Source organism: Lytechinus pictus, chromosome 4 (genome assembly GCF_037042905.1).
Source record: "Lytechinus pictus isolate F3 Inbred chromosome 4, Lp3.0, whole genome shotgun sequence".
In the NCBI taxonomy this organism is placed as follows: Eukaryota; Metazoa; Echinodermata; class Echinoidea; order Temnopleuroida; family Toxopneustidae; genus Lytechinus; species Lytechinus pictus.
The window spans coordinates 15,766,866-15,786,929 of NC_087248.1; the positions used below are offsets into that span (position 1 = coordinate 15,766,866).

Sequence of the window (20,064 nt, forward strand, 5' to 3'; positions counted from 1 at the left end):
TCTGTTGAGCAATGCGCAGAGCCAAATCGACATCGGCTGCACCATGCTCATGGCACTTAGCCTGGAGATGAGGCTCCACCCCAGCAGCAAAGCGACAGAATAGCTCGTCCTCCCTTGCCACATTATACTTAGGAAAGGCTATTCTCACAAGATGGGAAAGATCAGACTTGTACGCTTCAAGCGATTCACCTGGCTTTCTCGGCCTTGCAGCGGTAACCCTCTGAAAAGACATGATGTTCTGGTCCTTTGGAATGCCTTCACAAGAGCATCGCACAATAATTTATAATTAGCTTTGATGTCCTGCTGAAGTCCATCATGGACATGAAAAGCAGCATCAGAAAGGCAGAAGGGAGAAGGCGGGCACACTCGCTCTCAAGTTTGGCGCCACTCAAACCCATTTATGCTTTGATGCAGGCTTCATATTTGCGCTGCCACTGGAAATTCTTTATCCCCGCTAAACGGAGGAGGTAGGTGAATCCTATTCATATTGTACATGGGATTAGGAGTCGATTGGACAGGGTCAGGATAGTCATCCATCTTAATAAAAAGTTCTTGAATGAACCGGTCTTGGTGTCGCTGCCACTTATGTTGGATAGCTGGGAAGAGGACCTTCTTTTGGTGGTCATAGAATGTTCGCTCTGATTATATGGCTGCTACTCTGAAATGTTTGAGAATCCGAAGGGTTTCCCTGCTACTTCCACCACCAAACAGAATTGATGCTGGCAACCGAATGTTGCCTGCAGGCAGATTTCCATAGAAGGGCTGGCTCTCCCTCTTCGTAGCTGGTGAACACTTATCACACTCTCTTGTGACTATCAACATTGTCCCATCCTCGCTCTTGAACAATGATGTAGCTGAATGACATGAGGAACAGATCTTCATATTAAGCTTTATCAACTTTGATTCATACACAATAAACTTCTATTCTTGATGTGGCTGCCAGTGGTGATCCTCCCTTGTCATGCCTTCATACGAGTATGCCTTTTATAGCTTAGGAGAATACAGATTGACCAGGCTGTGGTAATCTTCCAGGGATGATGTCGGCTTCTCCCCAGACAGCTTCGTCACATTATTAAGGTGCAATTTGTTCATTATGATGTCATCCAATTTCTCAAATGCCTTTGTGCCTTGAAAAATGAAAGTAAAAGTGTATATATACTGACAGAGAAAGCAATATTAGTTGAATTCTGTTTGCTACGTAGACATGGAATCTCATTCTGCATGTAACCCAGTACAACCTTGCTGTCGATCCAGAAGAACTCCTTGATGTCGTCATAATTTAGCTCCTGCTTCAGAAATGAGCTCATCTTTGCGGAAACTGTAGCTGCTGTCAACTCCAACCTTGGAATGCTGACTAGCTTCAGTGGAGTCACTCAAGACTTCCCGAGGACAAAACAACAGTGGGCCTTATCCTCAGTGTTCACAAAGCAAATATCGGAACACTGTCCATATCCGTTCTTAAGTGCATCTGAGAAGTGGTGAATCTCTGCCGCCTTGACCTGTCCAAAGTCATGGGGTTTGTAACATCTGGCTATCTGGAGCTTCTCCAAATGAAAAACCTCCTGCAGCCATCTTTTCCAGGCTGGACGAAGATTGTCTGGCATTGGACTGTCCCAGTCAAGCTTGCTCCGACAAAGCTCTTGAAGTATCTGCTTCCCTCTCAGCATGACAGGGCTGAGGAAACCACAAGGATCGTAGAATGAGCTGACTGTTGATAGCACTCCGCGTCTGGTGAACGGTCTTTCCTCAAGTGCAATTGAAGATGTCATTCTTGACACACCATACAACTCTGAGTACTCTTTCAACTGTCGGCACACCTTGTATCCCTAGATCCTTCTCAGTCGGACCCTTCTTCTTGTTGAAGTTCTCAGATGCTACATCTGACCTTATCCCATCATCGACATAGAAGTCTCTTCTGATGCAGTTAGCTGCTGGTGTACCATATTTACTCTCTCCATCATCTTAAACTCTTCTCAGCTTCAGCTTAAGTTCTTTCAACTTTCACTGCTCCTCTCGCAATTTCATTAAGTGCTCATACTTGAGGGCTTCGAGCCAGTCCTCTTTATCCATCACTGCCAGCTCAGCCTGGAATGCTTCCGCCATTCTGGCATTTCTGTGGGACATCGCGAACTTGCCACACTTTTGGCTTTCATTGCTGGCTCACTCTGTCCTTTAACATCATTTTTGATGCACTCATCACCTGCCAGACTCCTGGCCTTCGATGTGGAGATCCTCTTGGATGTCGGTGGGCGTCTTGATACTGGTTCTGAAGACATGACGTCACACCTTCTATTATAAAAACTCTACTGCAAAACTTTCATGCTCTTCAATTATTATCGTGGCTGCCATCGTAAGTCTTAATACGAAGGAATTTTTTATTCTATTTGCAACTGTTATTATTCGCAAGGCTTTCCAACGAAATACACCCTGGACACAATTTACTTGAATTCCACAAAATTATGTTTTATTCAGCAACTCAATAGTGTAAACTTCAACACTATCTCTGTAACCTTGAGATCCAAACTAGTAATCCACTCGAGATCAAACCTTGAGTAAAATCTTTAGGGGATAAGGAAAATCAACAGCAATTTCCTACTCGATAGATGCATCCATATCTTCCATGTATCAAAGGCAATTATCCTTAGCAACTTGAGTGCATCATTAGTGGTTAATTTTAGCTGATATGAGCCAGTGTTTGCCTCTTTCTACATCTCCTAGATGCTCATGGAGACATCTAGGGACTATCTCAGAGTAGCCTTCATGAATATCTCTGATGTGGTTCATCCATGATATCCACTTGGCCACTCTGAAATCCGGCTCATCCGCCCCAGTTGATGCAGCCACCCAGTATACGGGTTTGATACTCTGCTCCCAGCAGAACACCACCTCGCACTCTGCATAGACAGAGCTGTGACCTTCTTTAGAATACCTAATGAGAATACAAAGATCATTCGAAGATTTCATTTATTACATGGACAAAAATTACTTTCAAATGAACAATAATCATGCTACTTACATCTTAACCCCATAAAATGGGGATACAGGCCTTACCTTTCACCCAAAAAATTTTTCAGCATTATAAGGACATGACGTAAAACAACATCTTTGAAAACAATCAAGAAATTTTGCTTTATTTGAAAGTGTATATTCAGTACCAAATTATTCCATACATTGCTTACCTTTGAAAACATGCCACACATCAAAGACATGGATTACCCCTGGCTGTGATTCCCTGATATACTTTACCAGCTGCCTGTGTCTATCAGTCACCACCTTCCGAATCTCCAGCCCGTTTCCTATCAAGAAGTTTGTCATTCTCTTGTATTCCTTTGGTTCCGTCCAGTAGCTGCTCTTCACTTCATTGCTCTGGAAAAAACTAAAAGCAAAAACAGTATCCAAGTTTGTAAATTCGGGAATTAAAAAACAATCATACTTTTTGTCACATTTAAAAAGTCAATTGCATTTTATTCCATTCTTTTGTTAGAAGAAACAGAGTTTGGAATTGAAATGCCAACGACAACAAATACAAAACAAGAATGCAAGGCCTAACAACCATTTTGAAGGTCATCCCCTAAATATTTGACAGATTAACATTTCAGAAAACATATGATTGTATTGCTATTATACAAAAACACAAGGGATTGGAATGGGAGAGGAATGGACTACATCAGACATCCTTTGGAGGGTTTTCAGGAAGTATACAGCTTCTCTAATCAATATCATCATGCTCTTTGGGTTATAGGTGACTTGGTTCAAAACTATCCCGGTGCCCTTTAGTAAGGCATTTTCCTCATTTCCCTCGTAGAGGACGTTAAACTTCCTTCTTCTTGTCCTGAGCAATTATTAAGGTCAAGTCCATCCTAGCCACAGGTTGATTTAAATAAGTAGAGAAAAATCAAGCAAACATTACACTGAAAATTTCATCAAAATCAATGAAAAACAAGCAAGTTGTGTCGAAACAGTTATGTCCTGAGCATTAATTGTGTACAAATGGGACATCTGATGATGGTGGACACTATTTCATTTGTATTTTATGTTATATTTTATTGGTTTAAATATCAAATATACAATCTTTTGTATACAAAATTAAAATATTAAGAATTAAAAGAATTAAAAAATTATACCCTCATTTTCATAGTCTGTGTTGTGTCAAGACAATTGCTTTCTTGTATTAGTCGAACTTCAAATTTTTTCATTTTTTACAGTTCAATTCAGCTTTCTGTTGAGTTTGGACTTGCAATGCCTTTTAATACTTTAATAAATTCCTGCTTTTTCATGGTTGCATGGTGTGTTCACAGTGTGGAACACGATGTGAAATCCCCTTCACACTGTTGAATTTGAGCATTTTTAATAGCAGTAATCAGTGATGTGAACACACTCACACTGTAGAGTTGTCGGTTTATTTCCAATTTGTCCAATTACCAACTCGTCTACTATCATTTGGTCTACCATCAGTTCGTCCACTATCCACATGGTCTAATTGCCAATTCGTCCACTCACCATTTCGTCTAATGATCAGTTGGTCCAATAGCCACTTAGTCCTTATACCATTTGGTCTAATTGGACTAAGTGTTAATTGTGCAAATAGAATGAAAATTAAAGTGGATATTAGACAAACTGGTTATAAGACGAAATGGTCAGAGTTGAAATGCTGATTAGACAAAGTCATAAGACCTAATGGTTAATGGACCAAATGGTTGTTAGACGAAATATTGATGGACGGAATGGCATTAGACTAAATGAAGGTAGACCATGTGGTGAGTGGACGAGTTGGCAGTAGACGAATTGGCAATTTACCGAGTTGTCTACAGTGTGGAATTGTCTTCACATGGTTAATGAGTTGATAATAGTGTACATGTAAATCACACATGTGAACACACTGTGAGCACTTACCAGTATGAACCATATCTTAAAAGAGTCCTCTATGTGAACACACCATTATTGACACACTACTGTGTGACACTGTGTTCTCCCCAGCAGTGTTAAAAGCATCATTCACTTTTTTGTGACTATTCGTTTATGCAGTGTATAGGCAGAGGCGGAGTGATGTCACATCCGCTTAGCACGATTGAAACAAAGTATATGAAACACAAAACATATTGAAATAATGTCAGAAACAGCACTGAAAATTTCAGAAATATTTGTAAGTTTCCAGATAACGAAATGGGTAAACTTAATTGTCACAACGCTCGGCACAAAGTATGAATGCGATGTTTGTGCATTATGCATTTTGGCCGGTCAGTTGCTAGGGCTCAAGATTTTAAAAAATGCCCGGATGTTCGCCCTGGCCTATATTTCTCAGATTTTTTGATAGATTATTATAACTCAGATACTTTGCCAAATTCTCATTCATTTTGATTTTAGTTGTATTAATTATGATTGTGATTGCTGCAAATGTTATTTGCATGAACATTAATAAAGTTATTCTGTAAGATCTGTAGGATTATCGCCAGAATTTAAAACGATAGTTTTTCAAAAGATAGTTGCTTTATTTAATGTCATCTTCATACATCAGTTTCATAAAATAATAACAAATGCAAAATTTCTGTAACAAATTCATTATCAGCCAATAAGATTGAAGGATTTCAGTAGCTTTTAACTGTTATTGTAAATTTGTTATTATTACAAGTTTTGTGAACAGACCCAGGGTTTTCATTTTCAAAGCAATTTCTACAAAAGTGGTATGGTTACCCTATTTAAGATATAAAAATGTCAGAAATTATCATTTTGAATGATGAATGAGTGTTATTTGAAAACAAGAAAATTCTTTCTTGCAATGTTGTAGATAAAAAGAATTTAAAAGCTATAGATTTTATATTGTATAACTTGCCACCTGATCTGTTTTGAGTCTTTCATGTTTTTTGTGTAAGAAATTTTATACCCATTACTAGGTTAAATTTTGTTTCTAACATACATGATTTTGTTAAACTTGCTCATTCTTGTTTGCAATTATTTTGAAATGGCTGGAACGCTGTTGAGTAGATAAAATGAGGAAAAGTTTAGGCCTACTGTACACTATTCATTCTTATGAACAATGCTTAACTTGTCCCATACCAAAGATGCTTATTGGCACCAGAAATTACACATATTACATAGAGGGGAAGTTCTCTGGCAAAGTTCCTCTTCAAAGGATATTAAAAAATGAACATTTTGTACCCCTTCATTAGATGCAAAAAAATATTTTAAAAAATACTGACAGTTTGACAGGCAACAAATATTTTTTTAATCAGTAAATACATGAAAATATGATATTGGCAATGTTTAGGTTATGCTAACGAGTGTGTGCGATAACCCCCCCAAAAAAATAAAAAATGAAAATAAATAAATAAATAATAAACAAATAAAAAATCACCTGAATACAATCTTTTTCTTTGCTTCATAATTTTGGATAATGAAAATAAAATGTTTAATTTAATATTTTCTATTTGATTAGTCTAGCTAAAAATTACCATACATTTACATCTCATTGCCATTAAATTTGTTATTTATTCCAAAATAAGTTTTAAAATATTTGTTAGATTTCCTTTGTCATTTTTATCAGACTTTCACCATATACCCTTTTTTTAATAAAGATTTGAATTTAAGGTTTCTTGTTTTCACATCTTCATCATAGATGGCGCTATTGCTCATGTAGTATCAGTGCCATTGATGTCTTTTTCGACACTATCTATACCAAAATGGACTCGGCTTAATAACTATCCAATTCATAATCTCTTTTTTTTCTGATTACATACTTTATTTGTGATATTTGTTTCCTTAAATTGTAAAAAAAAATGTATGACTCTTGAAAATATTCATATACTTGAAAATTTTAGATTCATTCATAATGGGTTGTACTGCATATTCAGATTTTGACATAATTATATGTAGCAAGTCTGTGGGTTATTAATGTGATGTGATTTTTTTTGTCAGTTTCTGTACAAATAATTGATTTTGGAGAATAAAAAAACTACCCTACAAAACAACTTGTTTTTCTTGCAGTTGCTATATATAATGTGCAATATTTCAAAGGAGCAGAAGGGTTACTCTATAATTTTCATTGAAAATTTTGTGAAAATTGAGAAAATATTGTTTATTTGAATGAAATAAATGGATGGTGGGGTGGATGGATGGATGGAGGAGGGTTGGATGGATGGATGGATGGACGGACTGATGGATGGATGGACAGACGGACTGATGTATGGATTGATGGTTGGATAGATTAGTGGATGGATGGAATGATGGGAGGATGGAATGATGGATTGATGGATGAATGGGTGGATGGATTGATGGATTAATGGTATGATGGATGGAATGATGGATGAATGCGTGGATGGATGGATGGATTTGTAATTCTTTGAAAGAGTGACAGTGAATAGTTAAGGAGGTGGACTAAGAAGTTAGTTGGGATTTTCTTTTAAGAAAAAAATAGATACATGGATGGGAGGTTAACCATTTACGCGTCGATTTTGCAATCTTGCACATCCGTACAATTATATTCAACAATCGTAATGATTAGTTTTCTCCCCTACTTCAAATTGGAGAAGCTAATAAAAGGCAATAATTCTTGGATAACATCTATGTAATAATTATAAGTATCAATGCTGCAATATGGAAATCTTGAATTAAAGAAAATAACATGGAAACAATTGTCATTATTATCCCCCCCCCCAAAAAAAAAAATAATAATAATTCAGCGTTCACAGAGTTAAGAGAGTAGGGGAGAGAGATGGGGAGTGAATGGGAGAGGGGAGAGAGTATATTTTCTCATTTTAACTTACCTTTGCTTTGTTATACCTGTAACTATTTTATATAAAGTCTTATCTTTTATTTCTTACTGTATATATATTTTTTTCTTCCTCTTTCTTTCATTGCACCTTGAGCATTGTCCAGAGTAGATTTGGTGCATTGTAGAAGAAATTTGTATTTTATTTCATTCGGGTTTCATTTTGCCCTTTGCTAGGGAAGATTGAGAATATTCTATAAAAGGAACGGTATTGTTTGGACTAATCTTTTTTTAATCGGGAGAAAAGCACGAGCAAGATGATGTTCCATCTGAAAATAATGCAGTAGGCTGAGTTAGGCTCTATTATAGTTTGTCATATTCACCTCCCTTTGAACCTTTATTTCCATATTATTTGTAATAAAATGTAATGTTCTCTCTATTTCTTTAATTCATGTTCGACTTTCATCATCGTCACAACATATTCACAACCATTATCCTTGTCGCTAAGATTTTTATCAACATCATCGCCAGCATCATCTGCATTGTCACTGATCATATTCATCCTCATCATCCTCGTTATCACATCTAATAATCGTAATCATCATTAACACTACAATCGCCATCGTCATCCTAATCATCTTCATAAAAAAAATCATGATTAATTGTCATCAACGTCATCAACACCCATGCCATCTTCATCATCATCCCAATCATCATCCTAACCATCATCACAATCATCATCCTAATCGTCATCATCATCCTAATTATCATCGTCATCATCATCCTAATTATCATCGTCATCATCCTAATCATCATCAGCATCATCCTAATCATCAGCATCATCCTAATTGTCATCACCATCCTAATCATCATCACTCATCACAATCATCATCCTAATCATTATCATCATCCTAATTTTCATCATCCTAATCATCATCACACATCACAATCATCATCCTAATTATCATCATCATCCTAATCATCATCTTTATCATCATCCTAATCATCGTCATCATCATCCTAATCATCATCGTCATCATCGTCATCATCATCGCCAGCATAATCTTCAAGGGAGTATAATCTTCACTTGTATCACAACTCACCACACTCACTACCATCATCATCATCGCAATCACCGTCACCATTGTCATCCTACAATCACTATCAATATTATCGTCATCATCATCATCATCGTACTCATTGTCATCATCATCACCGTGATCACCACTATAGCGTGTCAGTTGCAACAGCATCGGTCACTTTGTGGTTTCACAGTTTTAATATTCGACCTAATCCATCCTTTCTTTTATTGTTCCTCTCCCTCTATCAATCCCACCAATCAAACTCAATCGAAGAAGTGAAACCAGGTGATGACTAGTGATTAAAACCAATGTTTGAATGGACAGAGTGAAACTGACACCGAAAGGAAGAACTAAAATGGTGACAAAACTCGGAGAGGGGAAAACCAAGAGAGAAACGCGGGAAAACCAAAAAAAAGTTGCGCACGTCAAAGTTTGGGACTGTCAAGATTTTGGTAGCTCTCGATTTTACCACATGTGGAGCTGTGGTTTCTGAAGGGATCTATCCCGAGGATTTAGGGAAAGTTTGGATGACGGTAAGAGAATATTCCATGCCATGACGTGGAGATGGTTTGAAGGTCGCATCCTCCGAACTAGATCTCCCTCTCCTCGATCCTCTTCTTTATCTCTATCTCCCCTCTTTCAGTTTTCTCTCCCTAATTTTCTCTAAATTTATCTGATTTTCATTCTCTTATATTTACGCTCTCAAACTATAAAGCTATTCTCTCCCATGTACGCCACCCTCTCTCCACCACGGCTTCCTCTCATCATCCGAACTCCCCCTCTTTTTCTTTCTCTCTCCCTCTCCCGTCTTCCCTCCTCTTACGCCCCCCCCCCCTCTCTCTCTCTATAAAATAATCCCTTTCATTCCTTCATCCCGCCTCTTTTAAAAGTGCGGTCTTTAACACCAAGTTTAAATACATTTCACATGGTAATGACCATTTTTCAACTCTGCATATTAGAACCTAATTCAAGCAAAGGGAAGTGGGAGTCTCCACCTCCCTTATGCCACTATCTTTCACGCCTTCCCTGCTACGCTGCCGTGAGGATAATTATCACTAATTTCCATATTCTTCAGCGATAAATCAAGCCGTAATTGTTCGAGGTCACGGCGATGTGCTCCAGTGAAATAGACTCGTCAAAGGTGTCACAACCAGTCAGCTTCGTCGTCAACCAAGCCGCCAAGTTTACTTCCGAGGAGACAAAACAATGCAAACGGTTCAAACGCCCGTTTTGAAAGTTTGTCTTGATGGGGTCGCTTCTCAAATCAACCCTAAAATGACGCGAAAGGGAAGTTTTAAAAACGAAGCCCCGTGACACTTTCTGAGTATGATATTCGAAGCGTGACATTCAACATCATTGTCAAGGGGGTCGAGCATCACTCCGATTAAAGCCTTTAGATGTCAATTACATATATAAAAAAAATGTCAATTCTTTGTTCATTTTATTTTTTCACATGCTTTGGGGAGAATGATCCGACACTGAAGATGTACAGGCCAGTGCCAAATATTCTTAGCACCTTTAAAAAGACAGATTCCTGTTATTTCAAGTAGTTTGTCTTTTTGGAAAATTAAATTTGTATGAAAATAATTATAAAATATCTGTTTATGCTGTTTATTTCCACTTGTGGTTTAAAATAAGGGTTTAAATATCCAGTAGATTGCTGTGGCCATTTCCTCTTAAATTTCGGGGTTCAATCCTATTAGTCAACATGAGTGGGAGTACACTAAAATTATAGTTGTTTATTAATGAATACCATCTAAATTTAGTCGTTATGAAATATTGTCATTATTAAGACTTATTTTCTCTTCTCTGAAAGGGGATTTTTTTTTTCATAGACAACATATCACAGCAGGGCCCTGTCTTACAAAGAGTTATGATTGATCCGATCAACCACAACTATGGATGGCCAGCAACATCAATATCTACAATGCATGTTTGTTCAAAATATTTTCTAACGATGATGTACAGTAAAATTTCATTCATTTGTTTTGTTTTTTTGAAAATTCAGTGTGTTTCTCTTTGTTTACAAAGAACATTTGGCAAATTTCCTGTAGAAATAAATATGGCACTGATGGATTTCCATAGAGTTACGATTAATTGGATCAATCGTAACTCTTTGCAAGTCGGAGCCCAGGAAATATGTTAGACCGGGATGTTAGACACCGACCATAAAAGTCTTCACTTGACTCTGGATTAAAAACATCCGATTGAAACAAACAAAAAATTGTAGGATGTTGGATAAACCATTTTCCTCGTAGTGATCATGTTTAGTTCTGTTCTCATTAATATATATATGCAAATAAGAATAGAACTAAACATGATAAACATGATCAATCCCGGTTTCCTTAACTGAAACATAAGATGTTATAACAATGGTAATACCACATGTTCAGGGGGGAATAAAACTTTGTTTCACAGGACATTGAGGAGAAAATTCTAATAATTCCTATTTCATGTAATAAAATACAAAAGAAATAGTGAGTGAGTGATGTCATCACTCCCCTCATTTGCATACCGACCAGGATGTGCATATAACTGTTTTGTGAAATTAGGCGAAACTTTAACATGTCATAACTTTCTTATTTTACATCCGATTTTGATGAAGTTTTCGGTGTTATGCTTGTTTGATTTTTTTCTTTTTATTCAAATCAAGAAGATAGATAATTGTATAACACCATAATGCTATTTTATAACGGATAAAAAGAAAACAATGCAAGTATATAAAGAAATGATTAAAAAAATAATATGAAAATAAAAAGAAGGAAACAAGAAATAGATAAAGAAAGAAAGAATGAAGGAAGGAAGGAAAGAAAGAATTGAAAAAGAAGAAGTAGGAAAGCTCTATCCATCCTTTTCCTCAAAACTCTATCAATTCCATTCTCTAAAGCTCTGTCTAGTCCATTTTTTAAAACTCTATCCATTCCATTCTTTAAGGCTCCATCCATTCTTTATAGCCCTATCCTTTCCATTCTTTAAAGCTCTATCAATTCCATTCTTAAAGCTCTATCAATTCCATTTTTGAAAGTTCTATCCATTCAGTTCTTAAAGACTCTATCCATTTCATTCTTTAAAGTGTTATCAATTCTTTAAAACTAAATCCATTTTATTCTTTAAAGCTCTACCCATTCCATTCCTTAAATCTCTATCCATCCGGGTGGATGTTTTATAAAGCTGTTTGTAAGTTAAGAGCGACTTTAAGAACGACTGGTGATCCTTTTTTGTGGTAAATATTATTGAATTGGCGATTGTTTAGCGCGTATAAGAAGGGTTCACCAGTCGTTCTTAAAGTCGCTCTTAACTTACGAACAGCTTTATGAAACACCCACCTGTTCTTTAAAGCTCTTTCCATTCCATTCTTTAAAGTTCTATCCATTCTTTAAAGCTCAATCCATTCCATTCTTTAAAGTTTTATCCATTCTTTAAAGCTCAATCCATTCCATTTTTTAAAGATGTATCCATTCAATTCTTTAAAGCTCTATCCATCCTATTCTTTAAAGCTCTATCCATTCAGTTCTTCGTAGCTCTATCAATTCCATTCTTTAATGCTCCATCAATTCCATTCTTCAAAGCTCTCTCTCTCCATTCAGTTCTTTAAAGCTCTATCAATTCCATTCTTTAAAGGACAAGTCCACCCCAACAAAAAGTTGATTTGAATAAAAAGAGAAAAATCCAACAAGCATAACACTGAAAATTTCATCAAAATCGGATGTAAAATAAGAAAGTTATGACATTTTAAAGTTTCGCTTAATTTCACAAAACAGTTATATGCACATCCTGGCTGGTATGCAAATGAGGAGACTATGACGTCATCCACTCACTATTTCTTTTGTATTTTATTATATGAAATATTCTAATTTTCTCCTCATTTTCAAGTGATACAACGATTAATTCCTCCCTGAACATGTTGAATTAGTATTGTTTATTACTATATGGTTCAGTTAAGTTGGTCTTATTGTCAAATCTTAAAAAAAATGAAATATTGTATAATTCAAACAATAAAAAACAAAGAAATAGTGAGTGATGGGCATCATCGACTGAGTCACCTAGTTGTGCATATCACTGTTTTGTGAAAAATAAGCGAAACTTTAAAATGTCATAATTTTCTTATTTTACATCCGATTTTGATTAAATTTTCAGCACTATGCTAGTTTGATTTTTATCTATTTATTCAAGTCAGCATTTTCCTGGGGTGCACTTGACCTTTAAAGGTCTATCCATTCCATTCTTACCAATAATTCTTAATGTTTCATATAGGATTGAGAATTGTAAATCTCTATCCATTCAAAATAATTCATAAGGAACTTTTTTTAATAATGCAGACTACGATACAGTAATTTTCTATTCCTAGCAATGCTTTTTACACCTAAAACGATTCTTTTGTTGGGGTCTCACATCATTTTAAAGATCCCTTACAATATTTATAACATTTACATCATATCGGATTTATATAGTCTGTTTTCTATTGTTTTCGTTGAGAATTACTTGATATGGTAATAGTGGATAATTTCCTCCTTTTGACTACTTATTTATGTATCCAAATTAAAATTACCAGGCCAGAGAGCATCCTGTTTATATCAAATGCCCTCGGACATTTTAACCTGTCAAAGGTTCTATATTGAGACTCCGTTATTAAATGGTTGAATTTAAGAATTCAAGAGTTTAGAGGAAATTAACGAAATGTGTAGGCTTATATTTGTTTTTATTTTACTGGCTATCTGATGACGAATTCATTGGGTCGGTACTTCGTCACTGTCTACTGATGTCCCCGAAAATCTATTTTATATCTTTGCTTTGGAGGTTTGTCTCTCTCTCTCTCTCTCTCTTAGATATTTGACAATGCAATTAATGTGTCATTATCATGTATTGTATGCTTACGTGTCAATGTTTGTTTAAAATGTGAAACAAAAGATGGTTGTGTTCAATGATAAATTTATATTTATTATTCTGCGTTGCCAACTTATAAACCACTCAACTTATAAACCACATCAACTAATAAATTCAATAAGAGCGAGGACAATAATTCATGGGTATGTCCGTCTGTAAATATGCTTTGAAAACGCGCACGTATAATTTATGCTTCCGAAAGTAAATTAGTTTTTTTTTTAATTCATACATTTGTATACGTTTGAAGGTCAATTCTTGTTTAATTATAGAAAAAAAAAATATGCAGAATATTTCAACATTATCGTTTTATTTGAATTTAATCGATTTTTACATACCAAATCTATGAGACATGCATTGTTGATATCAACAAATATTGATTTACACTCTGTCGCTTTACTCTTTTGTGTCCTTCCCCAAAAAATGAATGAAAATAGCTCCTCATTTTAAAATCATGAAGTCACTTTCGCTTTCTTTTCTTTAAGTTCATTTTATTTATTTTTTCTTCATTTTTTCGATGGATCTGATAGTATGTGGTCTGTTTCGGGTGCCGAGAAGAGTGAGAAACTTGACACCGACTAAAATTCGAAAACAAGGTGAAAGCGATGATTTACGTTTTTTCATAATTGTCCCTGACATCACAATATTTTCGCTCCTCATCAACCCTAGTTTAAAAAAGGAAATTATACATTATGGGCATGGAACATGAGAGGGCGGTTCGACATGTCAAGTCGAATGAAAACAAATAGACAATGATACAACGCAGACCATTATCATTCTTGGACCGAGTCTTTAAATTAAAGTGATTGGTTAACATCGGTTTGACTTTAAAAAAATCTGAGCTAGAAGGTCACACTTGTCACCTGTGTCTGTGATATGTTAAAAAAAAGAAGCCCAGAAATAATTGCGTTCGAAAATAATTATTTAGTGCTTCAAAAATTGAAATATAAAGTGACCAAAAAACACCATCTTAATTTCATCCCATACACTTATGTGTACTATTTAGGCGTCTATAAGACGCCTATTTACAAAATCGGGGTTTTTCATTCTCAATAATGGTTGTTTTCAGGGTTTATTAGTTCTAATACATGCACTTGTACGCATGTTTCATCTTGGTTTGAGAATTTTTTAAATCGGCTGCTCACAAAGTTAAACAATACCTTTAAACAAAAAAATTATTGGCACTTACAGTTAGCAAATTAATTTAATAGTTTTTTATTAAGACGCTCATCGTGTTTTACGGGTTTGACATAATATGCATAATGAAGCAATTATGATCAACGTAGGATGTATATTTTTATTTAGATTTAGATTTATTTATTTCCGTTCAACAAAGTAAACAAAATATAATCGTAGTAATAGTACACATTCAAACAATATAGACAATTCAATGACATTTCATAACAAATATAGAAGATAAATTAACTGAACTTGCCAAGAAAAGCAATGCTTGTATAAAAGGCAAGTCCCTAAACTTAGTTTCAATACTAATCAACAAAGCTATATGCAATAATGAATACGGAGACGAGCAAAATACAAACAGAATCAAAATAAAGCGAATAAGCGACTACAAAAAAAATAAGAGAAAGTGATCTAAATAATAACAATAATAATAATGATAAATTTAAAGTATAAATTTTTGATAAGGAGAGAAAAAAGAGGCAAAGGAAAGAGGGATGGAGAGAAGGATGGTGCAAGTAAAACTGAAAATGAAAAGAGGAGCATGGTAGGTGCACAAGTCTTTTTTGTATTAGTGGGCTATGTTCAGAGCAACGACCCTTTTCCAAAATGGGAATTTCACAATTAACTGCAAACCTCTATTGAATGTTAGTTAACCAATCAGAAATTCAACACTTCAAACACTAATATACCAATCAATAGATATCTTTAACGGGACCAATGTAAGGCTAATTATGATTGTTTTCAGAAACTATTACAAATTGGCTTTGTACCACCTATAATCATTTTGCAAACTAATCTTAACGGCATTTCATTTTTAACGCTGATTTTTATGACAGGAAAAAACGGATCATTCAATTTTCGACAATCTGGAGTTTCCCTTCCTCCCGTGTTTTAGTCTCTGATGAAACCCGATCTCCTAGACTAACCAAAATGACCCAAACTGCCACTGAGAAAAGAATTATCAAAGGTTAAAGAAGTAATGAGATATCAGACACCTCCAACACTTTTACGAGGCTCATGAGGAATTGGGAATTAGCTTTGATTTAAGATCACGGTTCTTAATCAAGATCGAGAAAGTTGCCGGTTCAGTGAGAGAGATGAATAGAGAGAGGGGTTGAAAAAGGGAAATTGTAAGTTGACAAATCAATTAAGCGCTTGCGGGGACACGGCCTCGAAAAGGATCAGTTGAGAAGGATGCCTTTGAACGAATAAAAACTATAGTGTAAAACCGAAATGGGAAATGGGGACATAAAATTGGGGATCTTGCAGGCGCGAGTGTCTCCTTATTCGTGTTGTTTGTTAAGGGGTACAGTCGGTCGATGTCCTAAGGGTCACATCTAGCCCCCCCCCCCCCCCCCCCTCCTCCCCTCCCCCGGCTCGTACCCTCGATTGCCAGACTCTGGTTCCGTTTAAAGACGCATTGCGTCCGTTCCGTCTGTTTTGTGTCGATTTAAGACATGATTCCATTTATAGAGGGCGCACTATCACTGAATGCACGGTGACTGATTTTGAATTCGATGCATTTCATTGCGATAATAAAGGCCGTGATTATTCTCCGTCACTTCGCTTTTGTAAACGCCTACATGTGAAAAGTAAACAGTATCAATTCACGTATATTTGACAAGATTTTTGTGTTCACGGATTTAGTTAATCATGGAGAGTATTGGATCTAAAATATAGACATATGACTATAAAGAGCGAGAGAGAGACAGACAGCTTTTTTTTTGTCAAGAATAACCTCTACTCTTATTGCACAACTAATTTATGTTAAAATGGCGTTTACTTTCGATATAACAGATGGTTATCAGTGAAAGTAAACCGGTTGAGTTTCCTATGAAGAGATGGGGATTTTCATTTTCTTTAGTTTTAATATAAAACAAAGGAAACTTAGTAATCAAGAGAAATGGCTAACACCAGAGCATTATGGGGATACCAATAGAGTCTGTGAAGGCATGAATATGGGGATTAAAAGGTGGGATAAGGGATGCACAGGGGGGAACAAAACAGAGATATAGAACAATGGCAATAAACAAGAACGAGGGAAGACAGAGAGAAAGGGAGAGAGAGAGGGGGGCAGAGGAAGAGTCGGGAGACAAGGGGGGGGGGGAGACCGAGGGTGAGTGAGAGATTCTGTGGTACATCTACAAAGGGAGATTTACCTTTATTGCGTTTGATGACCCCCCCCCCCTCCTCGATGTTAAAATATTGAATCTGGATTATGTATTATTAATGATGTGATTTTCGTGTGGAAATTGAATGAATAAATGAAACAAGAGGTAAATAAGTAAATAGAAACTAATAAATATAAATCATTAATCAATTGATTAATCATTAAGTTAATGAACAACTAAATAAATAAATAATTGAATTAATAAATGAATGAATAAATGAATAAAAAATAAATCAATATATATATAAATAAATATATATATCAAGATAGATAGATAGATGAATAAATGTATAAATAAATAATCAAACAAACTAACAAATAAATCAAATTAAAAGAATAAATAAATAAATAGATAAATAAATAAATAAATAAATAAGTAAACAAATAAATGAAATTGATAAAATTAGCACAATGTAAAAGAGTGTATAAGATGCATGGAAATATAAAGTAATGCACATTTGAAAACTATTCCATCGCTTACCCCCCCCCCCTCCCCCCACTCCTCCACCCCCTAAACCTCCTATGCTCACATCTCCTGTTATTCCATCATAATCGAGAAGTGGACAAGGTTTTCCCAAGAAGTGGAATTTCGAAATAAATGTATTCATACAGTCAGGTACTTTACCTTCCCGCTACTCTATGACTATGGATGTGTTGCAATATTATTCAAATCGAAGAATGACAAATTTATCGCCTCGGGTTGAACAAACATGCAATATTTCTCTTGGCTTTAAAGACGGTTATTATCAAACGGAACTGGGGACCGTTTCATAAAGGACTTGCAACTGTTGCAACTTTGCCACAATGGCAACTACCATGGTAACAGGGCTCAGCAGCCAATCATAATAACGGATTCCATGTATAGTTGCCATGATTGCAAAGTTACAACAGTTGCAAGTCCTTTGTGAAACCGGCCCCTGATCTTTAATGCGGGCGCGTCGTGGTCTCTCGCCTTTCAATGCAGAGGGTCGTGGGTTCGAATCCTAACCATGGCGTGTTTTCCTTCAGCAAGAAATTTATCCGCACTGTGCTGCACTCGACCCAGGTGAGGAGAATGGATACCCGGTGGGTGTTTCATAAAGCTGTTCTTAAGTTAAGAGCGACTTTAAGAACGACTGGTGATCATTTCTTGTGGTAAAGAGTATATACCAAAATGTTCATTGGCGATGGTTTAGCGCGTAAGAAAGGATCACCAGTCGTTCTTAAAGTCGCTCTTAACTTACGAACAGCTTTATGAAACGGACCCTGGCAGGATTAATTCCTTGCATGCACTGAGCGCCGGTGATGGTAGCTCGAGCTAAAGCCGGGGTAATAATAGCAGCGCTTTGTGTCCTCAGGCAAAAGGCGCTTTAAATACAGCTACTATTATTATTAATAATGATTGTGTATGCAAAAGGTTAGTTGCTAATAATTATCTTAAGACCATGAAGAAGATATTGTAGGCCTATAAAATTATGATCAGATTGTGGAGCAGGCAATTTAAATGTTTCATTGTCATGATTATACTGCGTTTTTAAGATATTCAAATTAATAAACAAAAGTCATCCTCGAGTCAACATCTGAATCCAGGTCAACTGATATCATAATGGTTGCCGACATTATGTTATAGGTTTAAGAGAAATTCTTTGAATAAATTTAGCAATAGTCCTGGTCCTAAATTGCTTAAATGGAATTTGGATATTTTATCACGAGACAAGATTCAAGTCAAGCTCAGTATTTGTAAATGAGGTATAAAGACAAACTGGCTTATGTTGCGAGCAACGGTTTTATGACGATATGATTTCTACCACAAAATTACTTTTTGCAAACGCAAACATTAATAGAAAGCAGCAGTATCCATTTCCAAATCATACAAAATGTCAGTTAATGATAAATAGTTAAACAAAAATGTTCGCTGGTTTCTTTAGAGAAATTCATTATATACACAACAATTATCTGAGCTGATATAAAATATCATTATTGCAAATATGAAAAATTGAAAGAGGAAAAAAAAACAATTGAGTCGAATATAATATGATGAGAATAACGTCTTGTAAGTAGATGGAAAAAAAATCTTCCATCTTAGTCTCGACCCCTTTTCCCTACCTCTAACATTCAATAAAAGGACACAAAACGGCCAAACATTACCCAACTTCATGTATTTTCATAAGCTGTGCAACACCTCGGGGACCCGTCCACTTCACGGCCAATCATCCCGCCGAACACGCCGGCGAGGATGACGGTTAGAAAGCAGGCGGGGGATATGGGAGTAACATTACACCGCGATCATCAAGTATTCAGTGCGTTTGCGGGTCTCTACCGGCAGCCCCTCTCCCTTGGACGTGGCCCCAGAAGAATAGCGCGGGAAAGAAGAGATGAAAACCTGTCAAATCGTGTGAGCCAAAACACGTAACCTGGGGATCGAAAAGCCCGCGGCGTTTGCAAATTTCGGACATAATCATTTGAATATTGGTTTACCTTGTCTCCGAAAGTAGGTGTATCGAATTTTATTGGGACAATAATCAAATCATTTACATTTTTTGCAATCGTTACCGATGACGGTGGAAACACAAGCTGAAATGTTTAAACGCCGGAGGAAATTCGCGCGACATGGATATATATGCAGGAGAAACCGTATGCTTTTGTACATGAATAAAAACTGTTTTAACATCTACCCAAGATGCCGGTAGCTATTCACGATGAGACTCGGCGAAAAGATAGAAGCATGTTCGAGTACTGTGACAAACTGAATGTTGTTAATAACATTATCTAGTCACACATCAATCTATTTTCTTTAATTTAACGTGTATAGGAATTAAAATGTAAAGTAAATCATGGAGATTTCATTTTTTTTTCTTCAAATCAGTACATCAATATAAATCTCTTCAAGTCGTGAAATGAAATAATGTGTAAGGTTAACGCGCGTTTATCCATGGTTTATCTGAGGGGAACCCCTCCCCCCGGAAAAACCCTTACTGACATTTTGTATTTGATTATAGTGGCCAAATTAAAAACCTTCAACTGGATTAAAGATGATGTGAACTATGTCGAAATGTTATTCTGAC

General features: G+C 36.0%; 1 protein-coding gene across 1 annotated transcript; it reads right to left on the reverse strand.

Annotated features, from left to right (window-relative positions):
* Positions 1 to 1,373: 1,373 nt before the first annotated feature.
* LOC129259456 (uncharacterized) lies at positions 1,374 to 1,769 on the reverse strand. Its single transcript, XM_054897745.2, has one exon. It carries the CDS (start codon positions 1,767 to 1,769, stop codon positions 1,374 to 1,376), a length of 396 nt encoding a protein of 131 aa, XP_054753720.2.
* Between the last annotated feature and the right edge of the window lie 18,295 nt (positions 1,770 to 20,064).